This window comes from Uranotaenia lowii, chromosome 2, assembly GCF_029784155.1.
Source record: "Uranotaenia lowii strain MFRU-FL chromosome 2, ASM2978415v1, whole genome shotgun sequence".
NCBI classification, from domain to species: domain Eukaryota; kingdom Metazoa; phylum Arthropoda; class Insecta; order Diptera; family Culicidae; genus Uranotaenia; species Uranotaenia lowii.
In genome coordinates, this window is record NC_073692.1 from 429,028,696 (window position 1) to 429,054,785 (window position 26,090).

General features: G+C 30.6%; 2 protein-coding genes across 2 annotated transcripts; one reads left to right on the forward strand and one right to left on the reverse strand.

The window, feature by feature from the left end:
- Positions 1-73: 73 nt before the first annotated feature.
- LOC129743514 (putative polypeptide N-acetylgalactosaminyltransferase 9) lies at positions 74-17,689 on the forward strand. The gene is made up of 5 exons (XM_055735549.1): positions 74-78; positions 12,488-12,516; positions 12,584-12,631; positions 16,420-17,237; positions 17,300-17,689. The coding sequence occupies exons 1-5, from the start codon at positions 74-76 to the stop codon at positions 17,687-17,689; spliced, it is 1,290 nt and encodes a 429-aa protein (XP_055591524.1).
- On the reverse strand, positions 17,393-26,090 carry LOC129743857 (alpha-amylase 4N-like). Its single transcript, XM_055736067.1, has 2 exons — positions 25,438-26,090; positions 17,393-18,678 (listed from the first exon to the last, which is right to left on the reverse strand). Exons 1-2 carry the CDS (start codon positions 26,083-26,085, stop codon positions 17,830-17,832), a joined length of 1,497 nt encoding a protein of 498 aa, XP_055592042.1. The 5' UTR covers positions 26,086-26,090; the 3' UTR covers positions 17,393-17,829.

Sequence of the window (26,090 nt, forward strand, 5' to 3'; positions counted from 1 at the left end):
AGAGATAGTTTTTAAATGAAACCATATGAAAATTTTTGCGAAATGACTCCAAAAACTCGCAGAAAACGTCAGAATGAGGTATTGATAAAAAAATGATAGGAAATATCGACTTACACAGTATACTTTTATCAGCTATCGAGGGCTTGAAAAAAATATATTTAAAAAATCTTACTGAAATGAATACAACTTGATCCAACTCAAAAGTTTGTAAATAATTGAAATAAATGTCATGCAGCCAAAAATGACAAAAATGACAAAAATGACAAAAATGACAAAAATGACCAAAATGACAAAAATGACCAAAATGACAAAAATGACAAAAATGACAAAAATGACAAAAATGACAAAAATGACAAAAATGACAAAAATGACAAAAATGACAAAAATGACAAAAATGACAAAAATGACAAAAATGACAAAAATGACAAAAATGACAAAAATGACAAAAATGACAAAAATGACAAAAATGACAAAAATGACAAAAATGACAAAAATGACAAAAATGACAAAAATGACAAAACTGACAAAAATGACAAAAATGACAAAAATGACAGAAATGACAAAAATGACAAAAATGACAAAAATGACAAAAATGACAAAAATGACAAAAATGACAAAAATGACAAAAATGACAAAAATGACAAAAATGACAAAAATGACAAAAATGACAAAAATGACAAAAATGACAAAAATGACAAAAATGACAAAAATGACAAAAATGACAAAAATGACAAAAATGACAAAAATGACAAAAATGACAAAAATGACAAAAATGACAAAAATGACAAAAATGACAAAAATGACAAAAATGACAAAAATGACAAAAATGACAAAAATGACAAAAATGACAAAAATGACAAAAATGACAAAAATGACAAAAATGACAAAAATGACAAAAATGACAAAAATGACAAAAATGACAAAAATGACAAAAATGACAAAAATGACAAAAATGACAAAAATGACAAAAATGACAAAAATGACAAAAATGACAAAAATGACAAAAATGACAAAAATGACAAAAATGACAAAAATGACAAAAATGACAAAAATGACAAAAATGACAAAAATGACAAAAATGACAAAAATGACAAAAATGACAAAAATGACAAAAATGACAAAAATGACAAAAATGACAAAAATGACAAAAATGACAAAAATGACAAAAATGACAAAAATGACAAAAATGACAAAAATGACAAAAATGACAAAAATGACAAAAATGACAAAAATGACAAAAATGACAAAAATGACAAAAATGACAAAAATGACAAAAATGACAAAAATGACAAAAATGACAAAAATGACAAAAATGACAAAAATGACAAAAATGACAAAAATGACAAAAATGACAAAAATGACAAAAATGACAAAAATGACAACAATGACAAAAATGACAAAAATGACAAAAATGACAAAAATGACAAAAATGACAAAAATGACAAAAATGACAAAAATGACAAAAATGACAAAAATGACAAAAATGACAAAAATGACAAAAATGACAAAAATGACAAAAATGACAAAAATGACAAAAATGACAAAAATGACAAAAATGACAAAAATGACAAAAATGACAAACAAAACAAAAATGACAAAAATTTCAAAAATGACAAAAATGACAAAAATGACAAAAATGACAAAAATGACAAAAATGACAAAAATGACAAAAATGACAAAAATGACAAAAATGACAAAAATGACAAAAATGACAAAAATGACAAAAATGACAAAAATGACAAAAATGACAAAAATGACAAAAATGACAAAAATGACAAAACTGACAAAAATGACAAAAATGACAAAAATGACAGAAATGACAGAAATGACAAAAATGACAAAAATGACAAAAATGACAAAAATGACAAAAATGACAAAAATGACAAAAATGACAAAAATGACAAAAATGACAAAAATGACAAAAATGACAAAAATGACAAAAATGACAAAAATGACAAAAATGACAAAAATGACAAAAATGACAAAAATGACAAAAATGACAAAAATGACAAAAATGACAAAAATGACAAAAATGACAAAAATGACAAAAATGACAAAAATGACAAAAATGACAAAAATGACAAAAATGACAAAAATGACAAAAATGACAAAAATGACAAAAATGACAAAAATGACAAAAATGACAAAAATGACAAAAATGACAAAAATGACAAAAATGACAAAAATGACAAAAATGACAAAAATGACAAAAATGACAAAAATGACAAAAATGACAAAAATGACAAAAATGACAAAAATGACAAAAATGACAAAAATGACAAAAATGACAAAAATGACAAACAGAACAAAAATTACAAAAATGACAAAAATGACAAAAATGACAAAAATGACAAAAATGACAAAAATGACAAAAATGACAAAAATGACAAAAATGACAAAAATGACAAAAATGACAAAAATGACAAAAATGACAAAAATGACAAAAATGACAAAAATGACAAAAATGACAAAAATGACAAAAATGACAAAAATGACAAAAATGACAAAAATGACAAAAATGACAAAAATGACAAAAATGACAAAAATGACAAAAATGACAAAAATGACAAAAATGACAAAAATGACAAAAATGACAAAAATGACAAAAATGACAAAAATGACAAAAATGACAAAAATGACAAAAATGACAAAAATGACAAAAATGACAAAAATGACAAAAATGACAAAAATGACAAAAATGACAAAAATGACAAAAATGACAAAAATGACAAAAATGACAAAAATGACAAAAATGACAAAAATGACAAAAATGACAAAAATGACAAAAATGACAAAAATGACAAAAATGACAAAAATGACAAAAATGACAAAAATGACAAAAATGACAAAAATGACAAAAATGACAAAAATGACAAAAATGACAAAAGTGACAAAAGTTATAAAAATTATAAAAATTATAAAAATGACAAAAATGACAAAAATGACAAAAATGACAAAAATGACAAAAACTACAAAAATTACAAAAATTACAAAAATTACAAAAATGACAAAAATGACAAAAATGACAAAAATGACAAAAATGACAAAAATGACAAAAATGACAAAAATGACAAAAATGACAAAAATGACAAAAATGACAAAAATGACAAAAATGACAAAAATGACAAAAATGACAAAAATAACAAAAATTACAAAAATTACAAAATTACAAAAATTACAAAAATTACAAAAATTACAAAGATTACAAAAATTACAAAAATTTCAAAAATGACAAAATTGACAAAAGTGACAAAAATGACAAAAAAGACAAAAATGACAAAAATGACAAAAATGACAAAAATGACAAAAATGACAAAAATGACAAAAATGACAAAAATGACAAAAATGACAAAAATGACAAAAATGACAAAAATGACAAAAATGACAAAAATGACAAAAATGACAAAAATGACAAAAATGACAAAAATGACAAAAATGACAAAAATGACAAAAATGACAAAAATGACAAAAATGACAAAAATGACAAAAATGACAAAAATGACAAAAATGACAAAAATGACAAAAATGACAAAAATGACAAAAATGACAAAAATGACAAAAATGACAAAAATGACAAAAATGACAAAAATGACAAAAATGACAAAAATGACAAAAATGACAAAAATGACAAAAATGACAAAAATGACAAAAATGACAAAAATGACAAAAATGACAAAAATGACAAAAATGACAAAAATGACAAAAATGACAAAAATGACAAAAATGACAAAAATGACAAAAATGACAAAAATGACAAAAATGACAAAAATGACAAAAATGACAAAAATGACAAAAATGACAAAAATGACAAAAATGACAAAAATGACAAAAATGACAAAAATGACAAAAATGACAAAAATGACAAAAATGACAAAAATGACAAAAATGACAAAAATGACAAAAATGACAAAAATGACAAAAATGACAAAAATGACAAAAATGACAAAAATGACAAAAATGACAAACAGAACAAAAATTACAAGAATTACAAAAATGACAAAAATGACAAAAATGACAAAAATGACAAAAATGACAAAAATGACAAAAATGACAAAAATGACAAAAATGACAAAAATGACAAAAATGACAAAAATGACAAAAATGACAAAAATGACAAAAATGACAAAAATGACAAAAATGACAAAAATGACAAAAATGACAAAAATGACAAAAATGACAAAAATGACAAAAATGACAAAAATGACAAAAATGACAAAAATGACAAAAATGACAAAAATGACAAAAATGACAAAAATGACAAAAATGACAAAAATGACAAAAATGACAAAAATGACAAAAATGACAAAAATGACAAAAATGACAAAAATGACAAAAATGACAAAAATGACAAAAAATGACAAAAATGACAAAAATGACAAAAATGACAAAAATGACAAAAATGACAAAAATGACAAAAATGACAAAAATGACAAAAATGACAAAAATGACAAAAATGACAAAAATGACAAAAATGACAAAAATGACAAAAATTACAAAAATTACAAAAATTACAAAAATTACAAAAATGACAAAAATTACAAAAATTACAAAAATTACAAAAATGACAAAAATGACAAAAATGACAAAAATGACAAAAATGACAAAAATGACAAAAATGACAAAAATGACAAAAATGACAAAAATGACAAAAATGACAAAAATGACAAAAATGACAAAAATGACAAAAATGACAAAAATGACAAAAATGACAAAAATGACAAAAATGACAAAAATGACAAAAATGACAAAAATGACAAAAATGACAAAAATGACAAAAATGACAAAAATGACAAAAATGACAAAAATGACAAAAATGACAAAAATGACAAAAATGACAAAAATGACAAAAATGACAAAAATGACAAACAGAACAAAAATTACAAAAATGACAAAAATGACAAAAATGACAAAAATGACAAAAATGACAAAAATGACAAAAATGACAAAAATGACAAAAATGACAAAAATGACAAAAATGACAAAAATGACAAAAATGACAAAAATGACAAAAATGACAAAAATGACAAAAATGACAAAAATGACAAAAATGACAAAAATGACAAAAATGACAAAAATGACAAAAATGACAAAAATGACAAAAATGACAAAAATGACAAAAATGACAAAAATGACAAAAATGACAAAAATGACAAAAATGACAAAAATGACAAAAATGACAAAAATGACAAAAATGACAAAAATGACAAAAATGACAAAAATGACAAAAATGACGAAAATGACAAAAATGACAAAAATGACAAAAATGACAAAAATGACAAAAATGACAAAAATGACAAAAATGACAAAAATGACAAAAATGACAAAAATGACAAAAATGACAAAAATGACAAAAATGACAAAAATGACAAAAATTATAAAAATTATAAATATGACAAAAATGACAAAAATGACAAAAATGACAAAAATGACAATAATGACAAAAATGACAAAAATTATAAATATGACAAAAATGACAAAAATGACAAAAATGACAAAAATGACAATAATGACAAAAATGACAAAAATGACAAAAATGACAAAAATGACAAAAATGACAAAAATGACAAAAATGACAAAAATGACAAAAATGACAAAAATGACAAAAATGACAAAAATGACAAAAATGACAAAAATGACAAAAATGACAAAAATGACAAAAATGACAAAAATGACAAAAATGACAAAAATGACAAAAATGACAAAAATGACAAAAATGACAAAAATGACAAAAATGACAAAAATGACAAAAATGACAAAAATGACAAAAATGACAAAAATGACAAAAATGACAAAAATGACAAAAATGACAAAAATGACAAAAATGACAAAAATGACAAAAATGACAAAAATGACAAAAATGACAAAAATGACAAAAATGACAAAAATGACAAAAATGACAAAAATGACAAAAATGACAAAAATGACAAAAATGACAAAAATGACAAAAATGACAAAAATGACAAAAATGACAAAAATGACAAAAATGACAAAAATGACAAAAATGACAAAAATGACAAAAATGACAAAAATGACAAAAATGACAAAAATGACAAAAATGACAAAAATGACAAAAATGACAAAAATGACAAAAATGACAAAAATGACAAAAATGACAAAAATGACAAAAATGACAAAAATGACAAAAATGACAAAAATGACAAAAATGACAAAAATGACAAAAATGACAAAAATGACAAAAATGACAAAAATGACAAAAATGACAAAAATGACAAAAATGACAAAAATGACAAAAATGACAAAAATGACAAAAGTGACAAAAGTTATAAAAATTATAAAAATTATAAAAATTATAAAAATGACAAAAATGACAAAAATGACAAAAATGACAAAAATTACAAAAATTACAAAAATTACAAAAATGACAAAAATGACAAAAATGACAAAAATGACAAAAATGACAAAAATGACAAAAATGACAAAAATGACAAAAATGACAAAAATGACAAAAATGACAAAAATGACAAAAATGACAAAAATGACAAAAATGACAAAAATAACAAAAATTACAAAAATTACAAAATTACAAAAATTACAAAAATAACAAAAATTACAAAGATTACAAAAATTACAAAAAATTCAAAAATGACAAAATTGACAAAAGTGACAAAAATGACAAAAAAGACAAAAATGACAAAAATGACAAAAATGACAAAAATGACAAAAATGACAAAAATGACAAAAATGACAAAAATGACAAAAATGACAAAAATGACAAAAATGACAAAAATGACAAAAATGACAAAAATGACAAAAATGACAAAAATGACAAAAATGACAAAAATGACAAAAATGACAAAAATGACAAAAATGACAAAAATGACAAAAATGACAAAAATGACAAAAATGACAAAAATGACAAAAATGACAAAAATGACAAAAATGACAAAAATGACAAAAATGACAAAAATGACAAAAATGACAAAAATGACAAAAATGACAAAAATGACAAAAATGACAAAAATGACAAAAATGACAAAAATGACAAAAATGACAAAAATGACAAAAATGACAAAAATGACAAAAATGACAAAAATGACAAAAATGACAAAAATGACAAAAATGACAAAAATGACAAAAATGACAAAAATGACAAAAATGACAAAAATGACAAAAATGACAAAAATGACAAAAATGACAAAAATGACAAAAATGACAAAAATGACAAAAATGACAAAAATGACAAAAATGACAAAAATGACAAAAATGACAAAAATGACAAAAATGACAAAAATGACAAAAATGACAAAAATGACAAAAATGACAAAAATGACAAAAATGACAAAAATGACAAAAATGACAAAAATGACAAAAATGACAAAAATGACAAAAATGACAAAAATGACAAAAATGACAAAAATGACAAAAATGACAAAAATGACAAAAATGACAAAAATGACAAAAATGACAAAAATGACAAAAATGACAAAAATGACAAAAATGACAAAAATGACAAAAATGACAAAAATGACAAAAATGACAAAAATGACAAAAATGACAAAAATGACAAAAATGACAAAAATGACAAAAATGACAAAAATGACAAAAATGACAAAAATGACAAAAATGACAAAAATGACAAAAATGACAAAAATGACAAAAATGACAAAAATGACAAAAATGACAAAAATGACAAAAATGACAAAAATGACAAAAATGACAAAAATGACAAAAATGACAAAAATGACAAAAATGACAAAAATGACAAAAATGACAAAAATGATAAAAATTATAAAAATTATAAAAATTATAAAAATGACAAAAATGACAAAAATGACAAAAATGACAAAAATGACAAAAATGACAAAAATGACAAAAATGACAAAAATGACAAAAATGACAAAAATGACAAAAATGACAAAAATGACAAAAATGACAAAAATGACAAAAATGACAAAAATGACAAAAATGACAAAAATGACAAAAATGACAAAAATGACAAAAATGACAAAAATGACAAAAATTACAAAAATTACAAAAATTACAAAAATTACAAAAATTACAAAAATTACAAAAATTACAAAAATTACAAAAATTACAAAAATTACAAAAATTACAAAGATTACAAAAATTACAAAAATTACAAAAATTTCAAAAATGACAAAATTGACAAAAGTGACAAAAATGACAAAAAAGACAAAAATGACAAAAATGACAAAAATGACAAAAATGACAAAAATGACAAAAATGACAAAAATGACAAAAATGACAAAAATGACAAAAATGACAAAAATGACAAAAATGACAAAAATGACAAAAATGACAAAAATGACAAAAATGACAAAAATGACAAAAATGACAAAAATGACAAAAATGACAAAAATGACAAAAATGACAAAAATGACAAAAATGACAAAAATGACAAAAATGACAAAAATGACAAAAATGACAAAAATGACAAAAATGACAAAAATGACAAAAATGACAAAAATGACAAAAATGACAAAAATGACAAAAATGACAAAAATGACAAAAATGACAAAAATGACAAAAATGACAAAAATGACAAAAATGACAAAAATGACAAAAATGACAAAAATGACAAAAATGACAAAAATGACAAAAATGACAAAAATGACAAAAATGACAAAAATGACAAAAATGACAAAAATGACAAAAATGACAAAAATGACAAAAATGACAAAAATGACAAAAATGACAAAAATGACAAAAATGACAAAAATGACAAAAATGACAAAAATGACAAAAATGACAAAAATGACAAAAATGACAAAAATGACAAAAATGACAAAAATGACAAAAATGACAAAAATGACAAAAATGACAAAAATGACAAAAATGACAAAAATGACAAAAATGACAAAAATGACAAAAATGACAAAAATGACAAAAATGACAAAAATGACAAAAATGACAAAAATGACAAAAATGACAAAAATGACAAAAATGACAAAAATGACAAAAATGACAAAAATGACAAAAATGACAAAAATGACAAAAATGACAAAAATGACAAAAATGACAAAAATGACAAAAATGACAAAAATGACAAAAATGACAAAAATGACAAAAATGACAAAAATGACAAAAATGACAAAAATGACAAAAATGACAAAAATGACAAAAATGACAAAAATGACAAAAATGACAAAAATGACAAAAATGACAAAAATGACAAAAATGACAAAAATGACAAAAATGACAAAAATGACAAAAATGACAAAAATGACAAAAATGACAAAAATGATAAAAATTATAAAAATTATAAAAATTATAAAAATGACAAAAATGACAAAAATGACAAAAATGACAAAAATGACAAAAATGACAAAAATGACAAAAATGACAAAAATGACAAAAATGACAAAAATGACAAAAATGACAAAAATGACAAAAATGACAAAAATGACAAAAATGACAAAAATGACAAAAATGACAAAAATGACAAAAATGACAAAAATGACAAAAATGACAAAAATTACAAAAATTACAAAAATTACAAAAATTACAAAAATTACAAAAATTACAAAAATTACAAAAATTACAAAAATTACAAAAATTACAAAAATTACAAAGATTACAAAGATTACAAAAATTACAAAAATTACAAAAATTTCAAAAATGACAAAATTGACAAAAGTGACAAAAATGACAAAAAAGACAAAAATGACAAAAATGACAAAAATGACAAAAATGACAAAAATGACAAAAATGACAAAAATGACAAAAATGACAAAAATGACAAAAATGACAAAAATGACAAATATTTAAATCGACTTTGTAAATTAAACAAGGCCACAAAATTGACATCCTTGCAAAGAATTTAAATGCTTATTTGGCCTAATTAGGTGTTGTGGATATGCAATTTTTCTATCAGCATTTGATTTCAAAATTATTTTTGATAAAGAAAATTTTTAAAATTGTTTAAGAAATATTTTAAGCTTCAAAACGAAAACATTACATTTTAAAATAAAGGCTTTAATTCAATTATCAACTTCCCTTAAGATTTAAAGTATTTTTGATTTCTGCGAAAAAAAGTTAAAGAGGTCTTCTTTATTTTACATTTCACCATTTTCAAAGAACCATATTGAATTCTATATATTTTTAAAGCAAAAATCTAATCGGTTTGCTGGTTTGAACAAATTTTGATGAAAGAATCCATTTTTTTACACTTCATTCAGCAATGTCAGAAATACTTGCAATGATATCTTTAAAAAATTTAAAAACTTAAGAATTTATTTTTTTTTAGATTATGCATCATCAACTTTGAAATATTATTCCATAATCGAATGAAATAGGTATAATAACCAAATTCAGAATCAGATTACCTCTATAACATAGATTTGTTATTTCTTCAGTTATCAATGATAGATTTCACTTAAAACTGATACATTTGAAAGCTCATAAACTCCATATCAACAGAACTAAAGATAAAACACAAAATTTGACAAAAGATTCGAATTTGAGACCCTCATCTATCAAATCAATCATTTAATCTTAGGCCCTGGGTTATCAATCAAATTCTGTTAATAAGTTTTGAATTGGTTAGACGAGTTCATTGAAATTCTTCTGAAATGTTCTTCTTCTAAAATGTTAAAACACTTATCTTTTTCATCTTCATATTTTGTTTTAGTTTTCAAATAAATTGTACGAATTGTAAAGTCAAACTATTTCAGTTTAATGAAAAAAAAAAGTTTGTAATTAATATTCAATTCTGAACTTTTGTGTCCTTAATACATAATCTTCTTCGGAGCCTTTGAAACTATATTTTTCGTAAGAAAAACATAGATTCCACCTCCTGTCCATTTCAGGACTCATTGTGTCAATTGAAAGCGACAAAATATTCAGAGCTTGAAGTTTAAAAACCTTCGAGTGAAAATTTTTTAACGTTTCATTAATTTTCATCATTTGAAATTTTTTTATCGATCATAACTTTTAATTAATCTTTAGAAAACTCGAAAAATATTTCGAAATAGCTACTTAAAAGTTAAATTTTAATGCGCTTTGTTAACTAAATTTGTATTAACTTTAAGCTTTCAATATTCAATATTTACATCCAAACTTGGAATTCATTGCTAATATTTTTAATTGATCAGTTTCTTATTGATCATTTGTCAATCTGTACTTTGTCAGCATAATTGAACATGTTGTATTATAAATATATGAAGTTACTATTATGAACTACAAAAGTAAACTTTTTTAGTCTTTTATTTTGATAACTGAAAGAATTTGAATAAAGAAATAGGTTTTATCTTTGGCTTTGATAACTGGTACTCTTGAAATAAAATTCAACATTTTTGTCTTTTTATCAAATAAAATTCAATTTAGGTCTTTTGAATAAATTGAATAAGTTCAAAATGGATTTTTTTTCTTACCATGAATTCACATTTTAAATTGTGGTAATTTTTTTTCAAATTTTAATTTACTACAGTGGAATTTTTCAATTGATCCTTCAATTGAAAATGAAGAAAAAAATGTAAATTAAGATGAATAATAAAAAACATTATCGTTTTGCCCAACAATTTTGCCCTATTTTTAACCTGATCTGACATTTATTTGAGAATACAGATTTTATTTTATTCTGGTGTTACATTATATGTATTATATTTCTGTGCATTAATTCTTATGTCAGAAGCTTAATTCGAAATTTTGATTCTCATTTTTTTATTTTTCTGGTGTTTCGGAAATATTGATTTCCAATTTGAACACTAGACAACTTAGAATTGTTTTTCAAGCAAATTTCTATTTCAAAACAAGGAACATCATTTTGAATAATTTATCAATGACTTACCGGAAATAGCATTGCGTTGAAACATTCTTCCTGATTGGTTTTTTTTTTAATTTTGATTTATTTTATCAGAAACATTTATTATTTTAATCATTTCAATCAACATTTATTTTTGATAATCATAAGTAGTGTCCGGCATAAAAAAAGCTAATCGCTAATCTGTCTGCTGCGTTTTTGTTAGATTATTATCGTTTTCACATTTTTTTCACCTATAGTGGATAGACGAAATCCGCCACAAGCAATGCAATCAGCCAAGGAAACATACTGCTACATGATTTTTTCTAGTGTCTGGCGTTGAATCGCTAATCGCTAATTAGTCCGCTACTTTTTTGTTGACAAATTTATTTTCTCACGGTATTTCTGGTGAATTTACGCATGTACAAATTCCACTAGTTGCAAGTATTCAAACAAGATAAATGTTATCTTCCATAAGGTGATGGAGTTCTTTTTAGCCGTAAGTTCGCCAAAAATTAAATTAAAAATAAATTTACAAACAAAAATGTAGCGGACTAACTAGCAAATAGCTTTTTAATGCCGGGCTCTGATCATAAGTAAGAAATAGAGTTAGAAATCAATTTTCTTATTAACTGTGTATTTTTGGAATTATTACTATTTTTGGTTCAATTTTGGTGCAATTTTGCTTTGTCTAATTAAATTTTAACACGTTTGGACACCCACGTTTATATTCGACGAAATTTTTACGATATTGCCTAAATTTAGGAGTAAAAACAATGTAGAAAGTTCTCGAAGTATGTGAACTGGTATTCCAGTCAAAGTTGGGAGTCATAATCTAATGGATACAACTTAACTTTACAGTTGTGCTGAAGCGGAGATTGCGGGTTCAAGTCCCGTTGATGAGCCATTGTAAGTCATTCGATAAATTAGTGGTATTTTCGACTTATGTTCTCTCTTTCATTGATTTTCTACCATTTAAATCTGACCGGAATGGCTTACAAGTTTAAAGGGTCATTTATAAAAATTATTATTATTATTCCAGTGAAATTATTAATAAAGGTTGTAGGAGATGCTGGGCTTTATTATTAACTAGCTGATCCCGTACAAACTTCGTTTCGCTTTAAATCATTGGTACGTCAAAATGAGTTTAGAAAATGAACTCGAAACATTCTTTCAACAATTTTGGGGATAAAATTCAACAGTGTTTAAAGTCGCTATTATTACTATTACTTGAAATTCAAATTAATCGGTTGATTGAATTTTTACTAAAATTTATGTGAGAGTGTTTTCTTCTCGATCGGTTGCAAAATCTAGACATTATGGCAGAAACATGTCCTATTTGTTTATGTGCACGACTCTTTTGCTTGACCTTCACACTAAAATTGGTATCAATTAACTGCCTCGAACAAAATTATTGCACAAAACACTGAACTTTCACTGAAACCCTCTTTTTCTGTCCCGTGGCCCGAAATTCGATAATTAAAACCAATTTTACGTTCTTCACAACTCCCTTGTGACATTTTTTTTCAAATTATATGTAAAATAACGTCAGGAACTTGAAAACAGTGAACAGTGAATATAGACGCCCCTTTCGCCGACCCTTGACACGGAACATGCTACCTGGAGTCAATTGCTCATAGTTTATAACCCTCATCTGAACATTTTCATCTCAATCCGATGCATGATCACGACAATATCGCGAAAACAGTGAGCAACTAACATGGACGGCCTTTTTTTGACCACGATTCAAAACTTGACTCCTGAAATCAGTTATCATTTTTGTTAAACTCTCATGTGTCAATTTTCATTTCAATTCTATGCTCAATCAAGAGAATATCGTAAAAACAGTGAACAGAAAATAACTCCTTTTGCCGACCCCTGAGTCAAGATTTGAAACCTGAAAGCAAAAGAGCGTCCCTCAAAACTCCTATGCGGAAATTTTCATCTCAATCCAATGTAGAATAACGTCAAAATCGCAAAAACATTAAAGTTGGGTATGGACGACTCCTTCAGCCGACTTCTGATCCGTAATTCGAAACTTGAAATCGATTGCTCGTCCCTCAAAACACTAATGTGCTAATTTTCTTCACAATACGATCTATAAAAACGCCAATATCACAAACACATTAATCAGTGGATATGGACGACCCCTTTGGCCGACCCCTGACCTTAAATTTGATAACTGTAACCGGTGGCTCGTCTCTCAAAACACTCATGTGCAAATTTTCATTACATTCCGACGGAAAATAACGTCAATAACGTGAAAACAATATTTGTCTTGTATGGACGACCCCCTTCAGATGGGGTCGTTCAAAAATCTAAAAACATTTTTCATCATTCCTGGTCCTAATGAGCATCCATGCCAAATTTCAGATCTCTAGCTCTTAAGGCGGCTGAGTCTATAGAGGACAAACAAACAAACAAACAAACAAACAAACAAACATACAGATAATTGCTTTTTATATATATAGACAAGCAGACCCGGTAAACTTCGTGTTACCATGTTAAACTTGGCGTCTATTTTCATTTTTTCTTCGCTGTTTAACTTCAAAAAAGCATCAAATCTTGAGTTGTTAATCGTCTCGCTTTCTTGGACATGTCCTAGTTTTTTCCCATATCCAAATTTTCCGTTTGTTCGAATTGCCCTGATTAATTATATCGGAATCAAATCTAAAAATTATCAAATTATCAAAAAATTTGCTCCGATCAATCTTACATCCATCTTACATGAATACTTTTCATTTACATTTCTTTGATTCGGATGTTTTGAATATTGCCGAATTGGTATCAGGTATCAGCTTCCCGTGGCAATTTCGATTTTTTCAGCACTCAACGTAACCATCAAAATTGGCAAGCCTTATGCTAAAAGAAATCCATTCTTTGTAACTTGTTCCATAAATAACATATGTTGATTCTATCTATGTTTCATTTATTGTATACCATTTAGTTGATTTACTCCGCTTTGCTCAAGATCACTTTAAGGTTGAAACTGAAATAAATTTTTTATCATTTATTGGAATATATTGCATATGAAACTTTATGGAAGAAGAATTATGAATATCGAGACAATTTTTGGAGTATTTGCCCAATATTCTGCCTAGCGCAGCACTTTTAACTCCCGACAGCTTTGGATGGTACATTTTTTAGAACTGAAGAAATAAAAAACATTAGAGAAGATATTTTACAAACCATTTTCAAGCAGCTTCTGTTCACTATCCTCACCCTTGGAAGCAGTGGATTTTAATAACCATATTTTCATCAAAACCAAGTAAAAAAAAAGGTCGCCCTTTTTTATTTGTCGGAGCAAAAATTGCAAATTTTTATTCCATAAAATATTAACTCAATAAATCAAGTTTTCTTGATTTATTGGTTTAATGTTCAAAGGAATTTAATTTGGTTTTGAAAGGAGAAAAATATGTTTAATTTTTTTGTTATTAACAGTGTTGAAGGTGATTTACGATTTCATTTAAGATTATGTGATATTTTCAAGATTCAATAACATTTAATTGGAATTCAGGTTTTAAAAAATTAAATACATAAAAAGAACTAATCTGTTAAAGCTACGATGATTTTATGTGTTCATTCTATTTTCTAGAAATTTTCATGTAAATTTACCTCGAAACCTTTAACATTGAGGTGTCTTTCTTTATTATACAATGTTATTTTTATTAAAGAAACATCGGGGCAAGTGCAAATGGATATCATCACAGTTCAACTTTCATATTCTTTCAAAAAGAAGAAGAAATATAAATTAAATAAACATCAATCCTATATAATCTATTTTGAAGGACATACTCTTGCTCAGTTCATGTGTCTGTTCATTTTCAACGGATTTTGTAGTTGTTCTGTTAATTTAAAGGCGCTTGATACAACTTCAGTAAAGCACATTTGTACATGTTCGAAAAATGTTTCTAGGCGTATTGTATTATAAACCAAATCTTTCGACTTTTCTTTTTTCAAATGTCCGTAAAGAGTCATACCATTATTTCATATGCATCAGTACAAAATTAATATTTTTCAGACAAAAATTCCTTCTTTAAATAACACGAATTAAAGTTTTATTTAAATCGTTTAAATGGTTTTGGATTGATCGGAAAAATATCAATTTGGGTCACATCTACTATGTGCTGTAAAAATGATCTAGGAATGAAGAAGAAAAAAACACATCTAGGCTTCATATGGCCACCACATGCATTGAAATTATGCTTGGTTGAAAAATGCGCGCCCAAATATTCCCACTAATCACAATCAGTATGCTATGCCATGGTTACTACCCTCTCTCGACGTCTGCTCGTGACGCCTCGACTTTGGAGACGAAAAACAAACCGCAAAAGGAAAAAAAATCTCAAAAAAATGGAAGCCATGACTTTTATTTCATTCAAAAAACTACAAATTTAATTATTACGGACAACTGATGTGACTTTGTGTTGTTTTTATTCGATATAAACCGATTCGCATGTCTACAGAATATTCTAAAAATAATTTCATTTGAATCGTTTGGGCCATTTCGGAGGAGTAGTACTACAAACACCGTTACAAGAGAATTTTATATAATAGATATGCTTAGTTTCGCCACTTGATAAGTGTAACGTGGAACATTTCGATAAAATGTGTCATCATTTGAAGCAGCTGCAAAAATATGACATTATTTTCACTAGGTCAATTTTAATAAACCAATTGTTATTTCTATCATCCAGCCCACCTGAAAACCCAACTGAGTGACTACTTCCTGGACTACCCCAAGGTGAGGATCGTTCGTGCCGAAGAACGCTTGGGCTTGATGAGAGCTCGACTACTTGGGGCCAGAAGTGCCGTATCCGAAGTCCTAACATTCCTGGATGCTCATGTGGAATGTACTGAAGGCTGGTTGGAAGCCCTCCTTGATCCGGTAGCTCGGAGTTGGACAACGATATCAATACCAACCGTCGATTGGATCGATGAGAAGGATATGCGTCTGCGGTCGGAGCAAGCACCGAAATTCTACGGGGCATACGATTGGGATCTGAACTTCGGTTGGTGGGGAAGAGCTACTCGGAAGGTTCAACCGGAGAATACTTTCGAGCCATTCGATGTTCCTGCTATGTCTGGTGGGTTGTTTTCCATAACGAGAAGCTTCTTTGAGCACGTCGGTTGGTACGATGAAGGTTTTGAGATTTATGGGATAGAAAATATTGAGCTTTCAATGAAGAGTTGGATGTGCGGAGGAAAGATGGTAACGGTTCCATGCTCGAGAGTAGCTCATATCGCCAAAGCCGGTCATCCTTATATGATGCAATCGCCGAAAGATTACGTGAGAGCGAATTCCCTCCGATTGGCCGAAGTATGGATGGACGAGTATAAGCAGGTGATCTTCGACATCTATGGAATCCCAAAGTATCCGGTTGATGACGCTGGAGAAGTATGCTTGAGGAAAGAAATTCGGAAGAAGGCCAATTGCAAATCTTTCAAATACTACGTTCAAACAGCTTTTCCGGAAATGCACTCGCCTGCTGTCAAAGGGTGGTTTCGAGGAGAGGTTTGTTCTTACTTATTTTACATCAAACGCTCCTAACTAACTTTACTTTTCTAACTTTTCAGATGAAAAACAAAGCCCTGGGTGACAACATGTGCCTGCACTACAATAAGGAGGAAAACTTCCTGGGCATGCGGGTGTGTGACCATCAAGAGCGCAATCAATATTGGACACACAGCTACTATCGGGACATTAACAGTCGAAAGAATTGTCTGGATTATCTGGGCTTTGGGAACGGGATCCAAGTCTTTGGATGCCATCGGCAGCGAGGGAACCAGGGTTGGGAAAATGTCAACGGCACGGGGCAGTTCCGAAACATAAAACACAACAAGTGTTTAGGGTTGGATGTGAGCGCCAATAATACACTGATGGCCGAGGATTGTGATGCGAAAAAAGATTCTCAAATGTGGTTGGTGAAAGAGATCACCATGGATGTGTCTATATTTTCTCCGTAGTTATTAGAAAGACTTTTTGAAAGCTTCAATACAGTGTAAGTTTCCATGAAATGGCATCAAATTACTCTTCAAAAATTGTTAAGACTTAATAAAGCATACGTTTATAAAATGTTTAAGAAATGCATATGTATTTCAACATATCAGGGTAGTTTTTGATTCGCCAGTAACACCAAAAACGGCTCGTCATCTTTACTTGAAATCATAATATCGGCTCTTCCATCTTCACCAACTTTGACGGCTCTCCCGGTACATTCGGTATTGTCGGAAAGTCCCGTGGCCAAATCACAATAAACTCCCGGTTCAAGACACGTGTAAAGGTTGGCCTTCATGCTGAGCGATATTTCTGCATTTATTGCCACAAATCCAACTTTCCCCCTACAGAAAGCTATCTGATTCTGCCCATTATCAACCCAACTCCTAACAGCTTCTCCAGCAACGTCCATTCTAAACTTCATAATGTTACGAACAATTGGCCATCGATGTTCACAAACCCATTCACCGGTACACTGCCCAAATTCATCCAAAACAATCGAAGCTATGTTGCCACGTGTGTCCACCGGAGGTCCTTCGTCAAATTGTTTGAACTTGTAGGAACTCATAAAACGAGGCATCCCGTAACGATGGGTCATCATGAACACCAGCGCCATTGTGTAGAGCTTGCGATGCTTGAATGAAACCACCTTCGGGTCGTCCTCTTGCTCGGAAAATCTTTGCAACGAAGGTGTATCCAAAAATACTATCGACTTTTCCCGCGGAACGTACCCCAGCTTTGTGCCAATGAAGACCATCTTGTGGAAGGGTTTCCTCTTGAACATTATGTCGGCCATATCGTAGGTGAACCGGTACTCCGATACCATTCCATAGGGGGTGTATTCACGCTTCCGGATTCCATCGGGGGACAAATCTTCCACATCCTGGTAGATGAAAGGCCGGCTGCCCGCCTCGAATCCGGCTGACACACTGAGGTTACCCAGTTTTGAGTATATTGTCTGTGAAAAAAAAAACAATTATACGAATAAACAATATCTGAACAATGTATATATAAAGCATGGATCACTACAAATCTGGACGCATTAAAACGGGTGTATCTCGGAGCTATGTAAACGAAATCAAAATGTTTTGAAATTAAAATGTAGGGTTTTTATTGCACTTTAAAGGAAAAATAATAAAAAAAATATTCCGATGTTATTTTGATGAATTTTCGAACTTTCCGTCGAGTACCACTCATTATAATTTGGACACCCTATTCGCTGACCTCAGCGGCCATTTTGTTCCACAATCTCTTCATCTCTGTTGCATCCCGAGTCGTCAGACCATTCTTCTTCATCTTCCGCTTGACAATTGCCCAAAATTTTTCGATAGGGCGAAATTGAGGGCAGTTTGGTGGGTTGATGTCCTTTTCGACAAAATCTACCCGTTGGCCTCATATCACTGTAGTACCTCTTTGTTGTAGTGGCAGGTTGCCAAATCTGGCGAAAACTTTACTGGTCCTTTGTGAGATCTAATGTACAAAAAAAAACGTTTTTCATGCACTCCTCCTTGTATATTTAGGAGTCCATGGTCTTGTTGTTCACAAAACCCGGGGTTTTTCATTCGCAGCTGCAAATACCTTGCCAGATCAAACACTTTCTTGCAAATTTATCAGCAAAAACGAATTCGAACTTGCCGGGGACATCACCCCGACCAGTGCAGTGCACCACTGCAGTGGCTATATAAAAATTTCGGCCTGGAAGCTGCCCAAAACCCATCTTTACGTACGTTTCGTCATTCATGAGGAAGCATCCGTCGAACTTCGTTACGATAGGATCGATAGGACCGATAGGATCGTATTCCTTCGCGCAGACGAATCCTTCTGACGGTGCACCGGTCGGCGTTGAATTTCTTGGTGATGTCGTAGTCCGACTACCCTGTGTATGCCTTAATCGTTCTCAACACCTTCAAATGCAGTTTCCGATACTTAATTCCACTATGACGCTCGACCTGCCGATCGATAGTATGCATCTCACGGAAACGTTTGAGAACGCTGCACACGGTTGATTTGACAATTTTTAACGATTTCGCGATTTTTGAACCCGACCACGTCGTGTTTTTGACTTGAGTGTCCAAAATTAATTTTCGTCTCGCGGCTTCGATCACATGTAACTTTTTTGGAACAAAACGAATCGTAATGAAATTTTCAGCACTGATAGAGGAAACATTTTCCAACAAAGTACTGTCAAAAAATTCCAGATCCGACAACTAGGAGCGCTATGGTATAATAAACAGTGCGTCTAGATTTGTAGTGGTCCATGCTTTAAAGGGTGGAACGACCAAAAAGTGCTTAAATTTTACGAAGGTAAAATCCTAAGACTCCTGTATTTGTTGCCCCAGGTGTGTAGAATATTTTGCCAACTCTGTTTTCAGCGCTAGATCTCTAGTTGTCGAAATGGAGGCGCAAGGGGAACGGCGTTTAAAATTTGTGCACGATCATCAGAATCAGTTAGCAAAAAGCTCAATTTTTCTAAATAATCGAAGTCTTGAATTGCTTATCACTTCCGCTTGAATCTCAGAGACTCCCATTTTTAGGCCTCAGGGTTTCACACTGATCCGAACACAAAATCTCAGGAAAAAATCTCCCAAAACAAATGCGCGAGAATCGAGTTTAAATTCACTGTTCTTTACATTGCTTTGACCTTCACTTTCTTAAACTAATCTGACCTGGTGGACTTCCTAGCCCTTTACTGGGGACGAACTCACTTCTGCACCCGGTTTCGACAGGCCGCTACCAACAGCCAGCTACCCAGCTAGTCTGGTTAATGGCTATCTGGTGGTCAAGTTCCTAAGCTAGGTCGGTTGTTGTGTCTGACAGCAGGTGGCTAGGTCCTGTGGCGTGTGTGGTATATTTCCTTCATGAAAAATACGTCGCTTGCCTCATCTGAAGACGACATATTTATCATCGGAGATTGAAATTTACCGGGTATTAAATGCCCCGCTCAAGGTGGATTCTTGGTATCCTGATCTAGCTCGTTCCTTTTTCTCGGTACCGTCTGAAATGATTTTAGACTCCTTAAGCACAGCCACTCTCCGGCAGATTAATTACGTAGAAAATGAAAACGGACCTATGCTTGATTTTTGTTCCGCTAACGAAGGAGTCAGTACGCCAACAATTGAATTAGCTCCTGAGCCTTTGATTAAATTGGTTCGGCATCATTCCGCTTTACTTATCACGATTGAGGTTTCTGGCTCGTTGCATTCTACCATGATTATTAGAAGGCAGTCTTTCTGGCTATCTCTGGTGTGCTAGACTTTATAGATTATGATACTGAGCTCGTACTCTCGGACCCCAACGCCGCGGCAGAAACATTTTCAAAAATCATCTATTACACTATTGAACGTCATGTTTCGATACGTTTGGTAACTGGGAATTCTAGAGCTTCCTTGGTTACTTAAGAACTACGTCAGATTAAAACTTTGAAATGCAAAGCCCTTCGCAATTATAAGAGGCACTAATTACAAAGCGCTAAAGACCACTACCATAAACTTACTTTTGCGTATAAAAAAGCTAGCTCTCAATGCTTCAAGAACTATCTGACGCGACTGCAACGAAACTTCATGAAAAGTCCTAAATCGTTTTGAAAACATTTTCTAGTGTTTTGACCCCTGGTTTAATCTCTGTCGATCAAATAGCTGATCAGGACATGATTAAGACGTTTAACCGTTACTCTGAACACTTTGATTTTGATACATCGAGGGATTCATATAGAAGAAAATTTTAAATGGCATTTAGATCGAGGCAGTATGTGTAATCTTTTTTCATAGTTTTAATTATGTTGTGTTTTATCCAATTAATCTTTGGCAGGGCTGCAAATTATCAGTGTCAGACAGCCAATGTCAGCCGACTTTGATACTGCTTTACATGTCCATGTCATGCGATACTGATTTTTGGTCAGCGACATATGCTTACAATGTCATGACCAAGTTGAATGAACGACATAGTGCTTACTATGACTTTTTCCTTTTTACAGCCAACAACTACATTTTTTCAACTGTTTCTCAACTTATAACGTAAAATCGCTACCAACACAGCCAGAAAATGAAATAGAAAGACGACCGTATGTGTGATGCGAGTGGAGCAAAAAAATGTCATTCAATATTGACATTGCTAAATGACTGACTTTGTAGCTTGGTCATTCAGCTGGTAGACGACATTGATATTCTTTCGATGACATTGACTACTAGACGTTGGTCGGGTCGAACGAAATTGACAGAAATTTATCAGCCTTGCTTTGGGATCGACATGTGATCCATTGATTTGTTACAACATATAAAAAATAAATAAATAAATAAATAAATAAATAAATAAATAAATAAATAAATAAATAAATAAATAAATAAATAAATAAATAAATAAATAAATAAATAAATAAATAAATAAATAAATAAATAAATAAATAAATAAATAAATAAATAAATAAATGTCAATCTAAAGACCTAACAATTTTAACACTAAATATACCGACACTTTGTATATACCTAAGGACTGTATTAAAAAAATGCACACTTTCATTTGTGAAAAACTTTTGAACAGCTGAATGAAAACTCATTATATTGTCTGTGATACTACCATATAATGTAATGTTTACTTGTGCAACATTTTTTGGCGATCTGTCAAGTAGTTTTTGAGATAGCGTCTAATGAACCCAATGCAATGGACCCAACATCGTGTCTTAATGATAAAAAGTTATCCACCGATAAAATGAACAATTCGTGGTTAAATCGTGCGCAAATTGGTAGACCTATTAGCGAGGTAAAATTTCGAAAAGTTTCGTGAAGAAAATTGATACGAACTTTCTAGCGGCACCTGGCGGATCTTCTGTCAGAAAATTTTCGTTGAAAAGCCTCGACTGAATATTCCGGAGAAAAACGAGAAGATATTTTTAAAAAAATTTATGTTGGGGAAAGTCGGGTAAGATGGACACAGCGGGTAAAACGGACACTTTCTATGTTTCAGATTCCAATGTTTTTCACAAATCTAAAGATGGGAATAGGTTCGACAAAGTTATTCAAAACTTAGGAGACCTTTTGTTTATTAACGTCAAGCAAGGTCTCATTAAAGTAAACAAAATAAACACATACTTCGAGGATCCATTATTTGATGTAAGTTTCTCTCCTCAGAAAATAAACTATTTTCTCGCAACTATTAACTCGCAAAATTCCAAGCAATTTCATAAGTGGAGTGATTATTAGGCTTGTGTTCATCCATCTAGAGGAAAATCAGCAAATTTCGGTTGAAGGGCTTGAGCAACATTTGCTCAGAAAAAAAAGTTGCTGAGACGATTAAGCTGGACACATAAATTTCTCCAGGTTTTTCAAATTTTTCATCGTTTTTTTTGTAGCGGCCCACCCCCCACTCCCCCATACCAAAAGGCCCCCCTGGTAATGGGCGCTACTGTTCTCAGCAGCGTCTGGCAGCAGAAACAACAATAAAAAATCTAATACGCGAGACGCGAGCAAAACATTACTCGTGCTGAGAACTCAAAGTTTATAGTTTAATGCGAGGATATGTGGCGATAAAAGTTAAACTAATTTATACTTTGAATCTCAATGGAAAGAGATTTCCTTTAAAGAGATTCATTCGGCTTGATCCTCCATATGTCTTGAAAAGACTTTCGCAAGGGTAGCTCAGCATCTCAAATAGAAAAATTGTAAAACCTGGATGCCCGGTGAAGACAGCGCCTTTAAAATGCGGAATTACGAAAATCACACTACTTATTTCGCTTCTGGTCTCGGACCAGTTGATTCCTTTTCGGTTTGAACATATTTTAAAATACTCATCTCATAAAAATATGTTCTTTACAGCAATTTTCGGGCAAAATTAGTGAAGCTGCATATAAGAGAAGCAACGTCTGATCCCTCTTAAAATAAAATATGTGGCAACATCGCCGAAATCTTGGACAAAAAAATCACTGTATTCTGGCTCAATGTTCAAGCTCTAAAGTGAACGCTACTTTAATCCATTAAAACAACAATTCGATACCCGAAGGATCGCGATAAACGGTATGAATGACTTTAAACTTTTTAACAACCAGATAGTTTTCTAAATAGGAACACGATCCACCAAAGCAGTTAAAAAAATTGGACCTAATCATAAATTCATATGGCGAGCTTCAAAATTATCTGTTTGAACTACAACAACAATCACAACACTCTCCTTGATTGAGTTTTCAATAAGAAAGGTAAAAGCTCTACGACAAAAGCTCGGATCGATTGGAATCGATTTTGACAGTTCTTTTGTATCGATTGGAATTTTGTGCTTAGAGACGTCGCTTCTCTTACATGTATGTAGGTTCACTAGCCAAAATGTACCTCTTCTACGCGGTGTCCGTTTTACCCGACCATTAATGAAAAGTTTAGTTTGCAGGCATGTTTGAGATTGCTATGAAAACAGCCTTGATGAAGTAAATTTAAAGTAAATTAAATGGTTAATGCGATAGCAAACAACCTAAACTGCCTATCTGCAATAAAACTACCATTAAAATTAATAAATTTGGCTGATGATCTGTGGAAGATGCAAATCGAAGAGGTAACGATTGGCACATCTCACGGCTAAATATGCCGAAAAAATCCTACAAAAGCGACCGGATTTCTTCAATGGTACTTTCAAAGGTTTCTCAAAATTGATACTCTGTTATGAATGGATCTGGAACCGTGCCGGTAAGCGGAACCGGTGATGGAGTGAAAAAAGTAATAATGTAGTTTTCTTGCAGAAGGTAGACAATTTGCTTAATACCAAGTTCACTGGTGTTGGGAAAAAGTGGTAGAAATTTTGTCACTTTTAGCACATTTTGAAAATTTTACGACCGCAAAAACATTTTCAAGATCTGTGGCCTACAAGTTTTTTAACAACACGTGTTGTAGTTTCGCATGCTGTGATGCAAAAATAGCAATATTTTTATCACACTGGAATAGAAACAGAGCTGTAAAAAAAAAACAAAGCCCAAAGATCTTGAAAACATTTTTGTATGCTAGAATTTTCAAAATGCCAAAATTTCTACCACTTTTCCCAACACCAGTGAACTTGCTTTAACTTGTCATAATTTCGGTATAATAGAAAATTTATAGTTATTTAAATTTTTTTTTACGAATATTAAAAGGTTACTGATTTTCGAACTTTTTATCATTCTGCATTTTCTGATACTATTCTTACACCGAAATTCGACTTTGCCCTGGGTGTTGTGTATGTTAACGTAAGATGCCTTGAAACAATAAAACAAGGACGGCAATTTCATTCATCAAAATATGAACTAACGATCCAATTACCTGACAGCTAAATTTCTGATGATCCTCATCCAGGCGACGATTTTAAATTCTGTCTTTCTACCAAGCCAAATCGACAAATTTACAAAGCTTAAATCGAAAGAAAAATCAATATATTGTACAGTGTACACCGAATAATGAAGTCAATAATCAAAGATTGTTATCTTCCAAAACATTGGTCTTGTGTGATGAGCAAAATAACTCATGAAAACCGCAACACGTCGTTCAGTATTAAAAGGTTTAATTAAAGTCTTTACTTTTATTCCTGACGATCTTTAGGCCTGACGACCTTAAACTCGGGCTTACAAAAAGCCCTACGCCTTATAAACTAATGTATACTACAAGCATTGCAGAAAATCCGTATTAAAACAAGTATGTACTGACGCTTCATGCGAATTTTTCGGAAAATTCCACCACAAAGTGGAACCCATTCTATTCCAACGCGTACTCACCATCAAATCATGTGGCCACATGTATTTCGCTGAGTCAATATAAAACCCTGCTACTCCCATAGCGATAAGCTGGTTGAGAAAATCCACTATTCGCTGACGTACTCTGGCCAAACTTTGGTTTAAATCGGGCAGTCCCCTCAATTGACAGGTACGAATTTCATGAATATCATCATCCTCAACGATCGAGCAACCATAATTAAAGTCGGTACTGGTGAACGGCACTCCGGGATAGTCCAAAGAATCCGGAATAGCGTACGATCCACCGGTACCCATTATCCGACCACTTCCATCGGCCATGTTGTTCAGAACCACTTCGACAAACACCCGAACACCGGCATCATTGCAGTTGGATATCATCTTGCGCAGCTGCTGTTCGGTTCCAGATCGTCCAACCATTCTGTAGGAAACTGGTTGATAACGCTCCTGCCACGATCGCGGTTCCATGACGCGAACCTCGTTGACCGGAGAAATCTGAACCGCACCGAACCCATTCGGGCCCAGATAGTTGGTACATTCCGAGTCGATGTCCTCGTATCGCCACTCGACCAGATGTACGATTCCGGTCCTCCCGTCAGCAAAGTAGGGATCGAATTGTCCCACCGCTTTGTGGAATAGCGAACATATGATGAACCTATAGAAGATCCACATTGCAC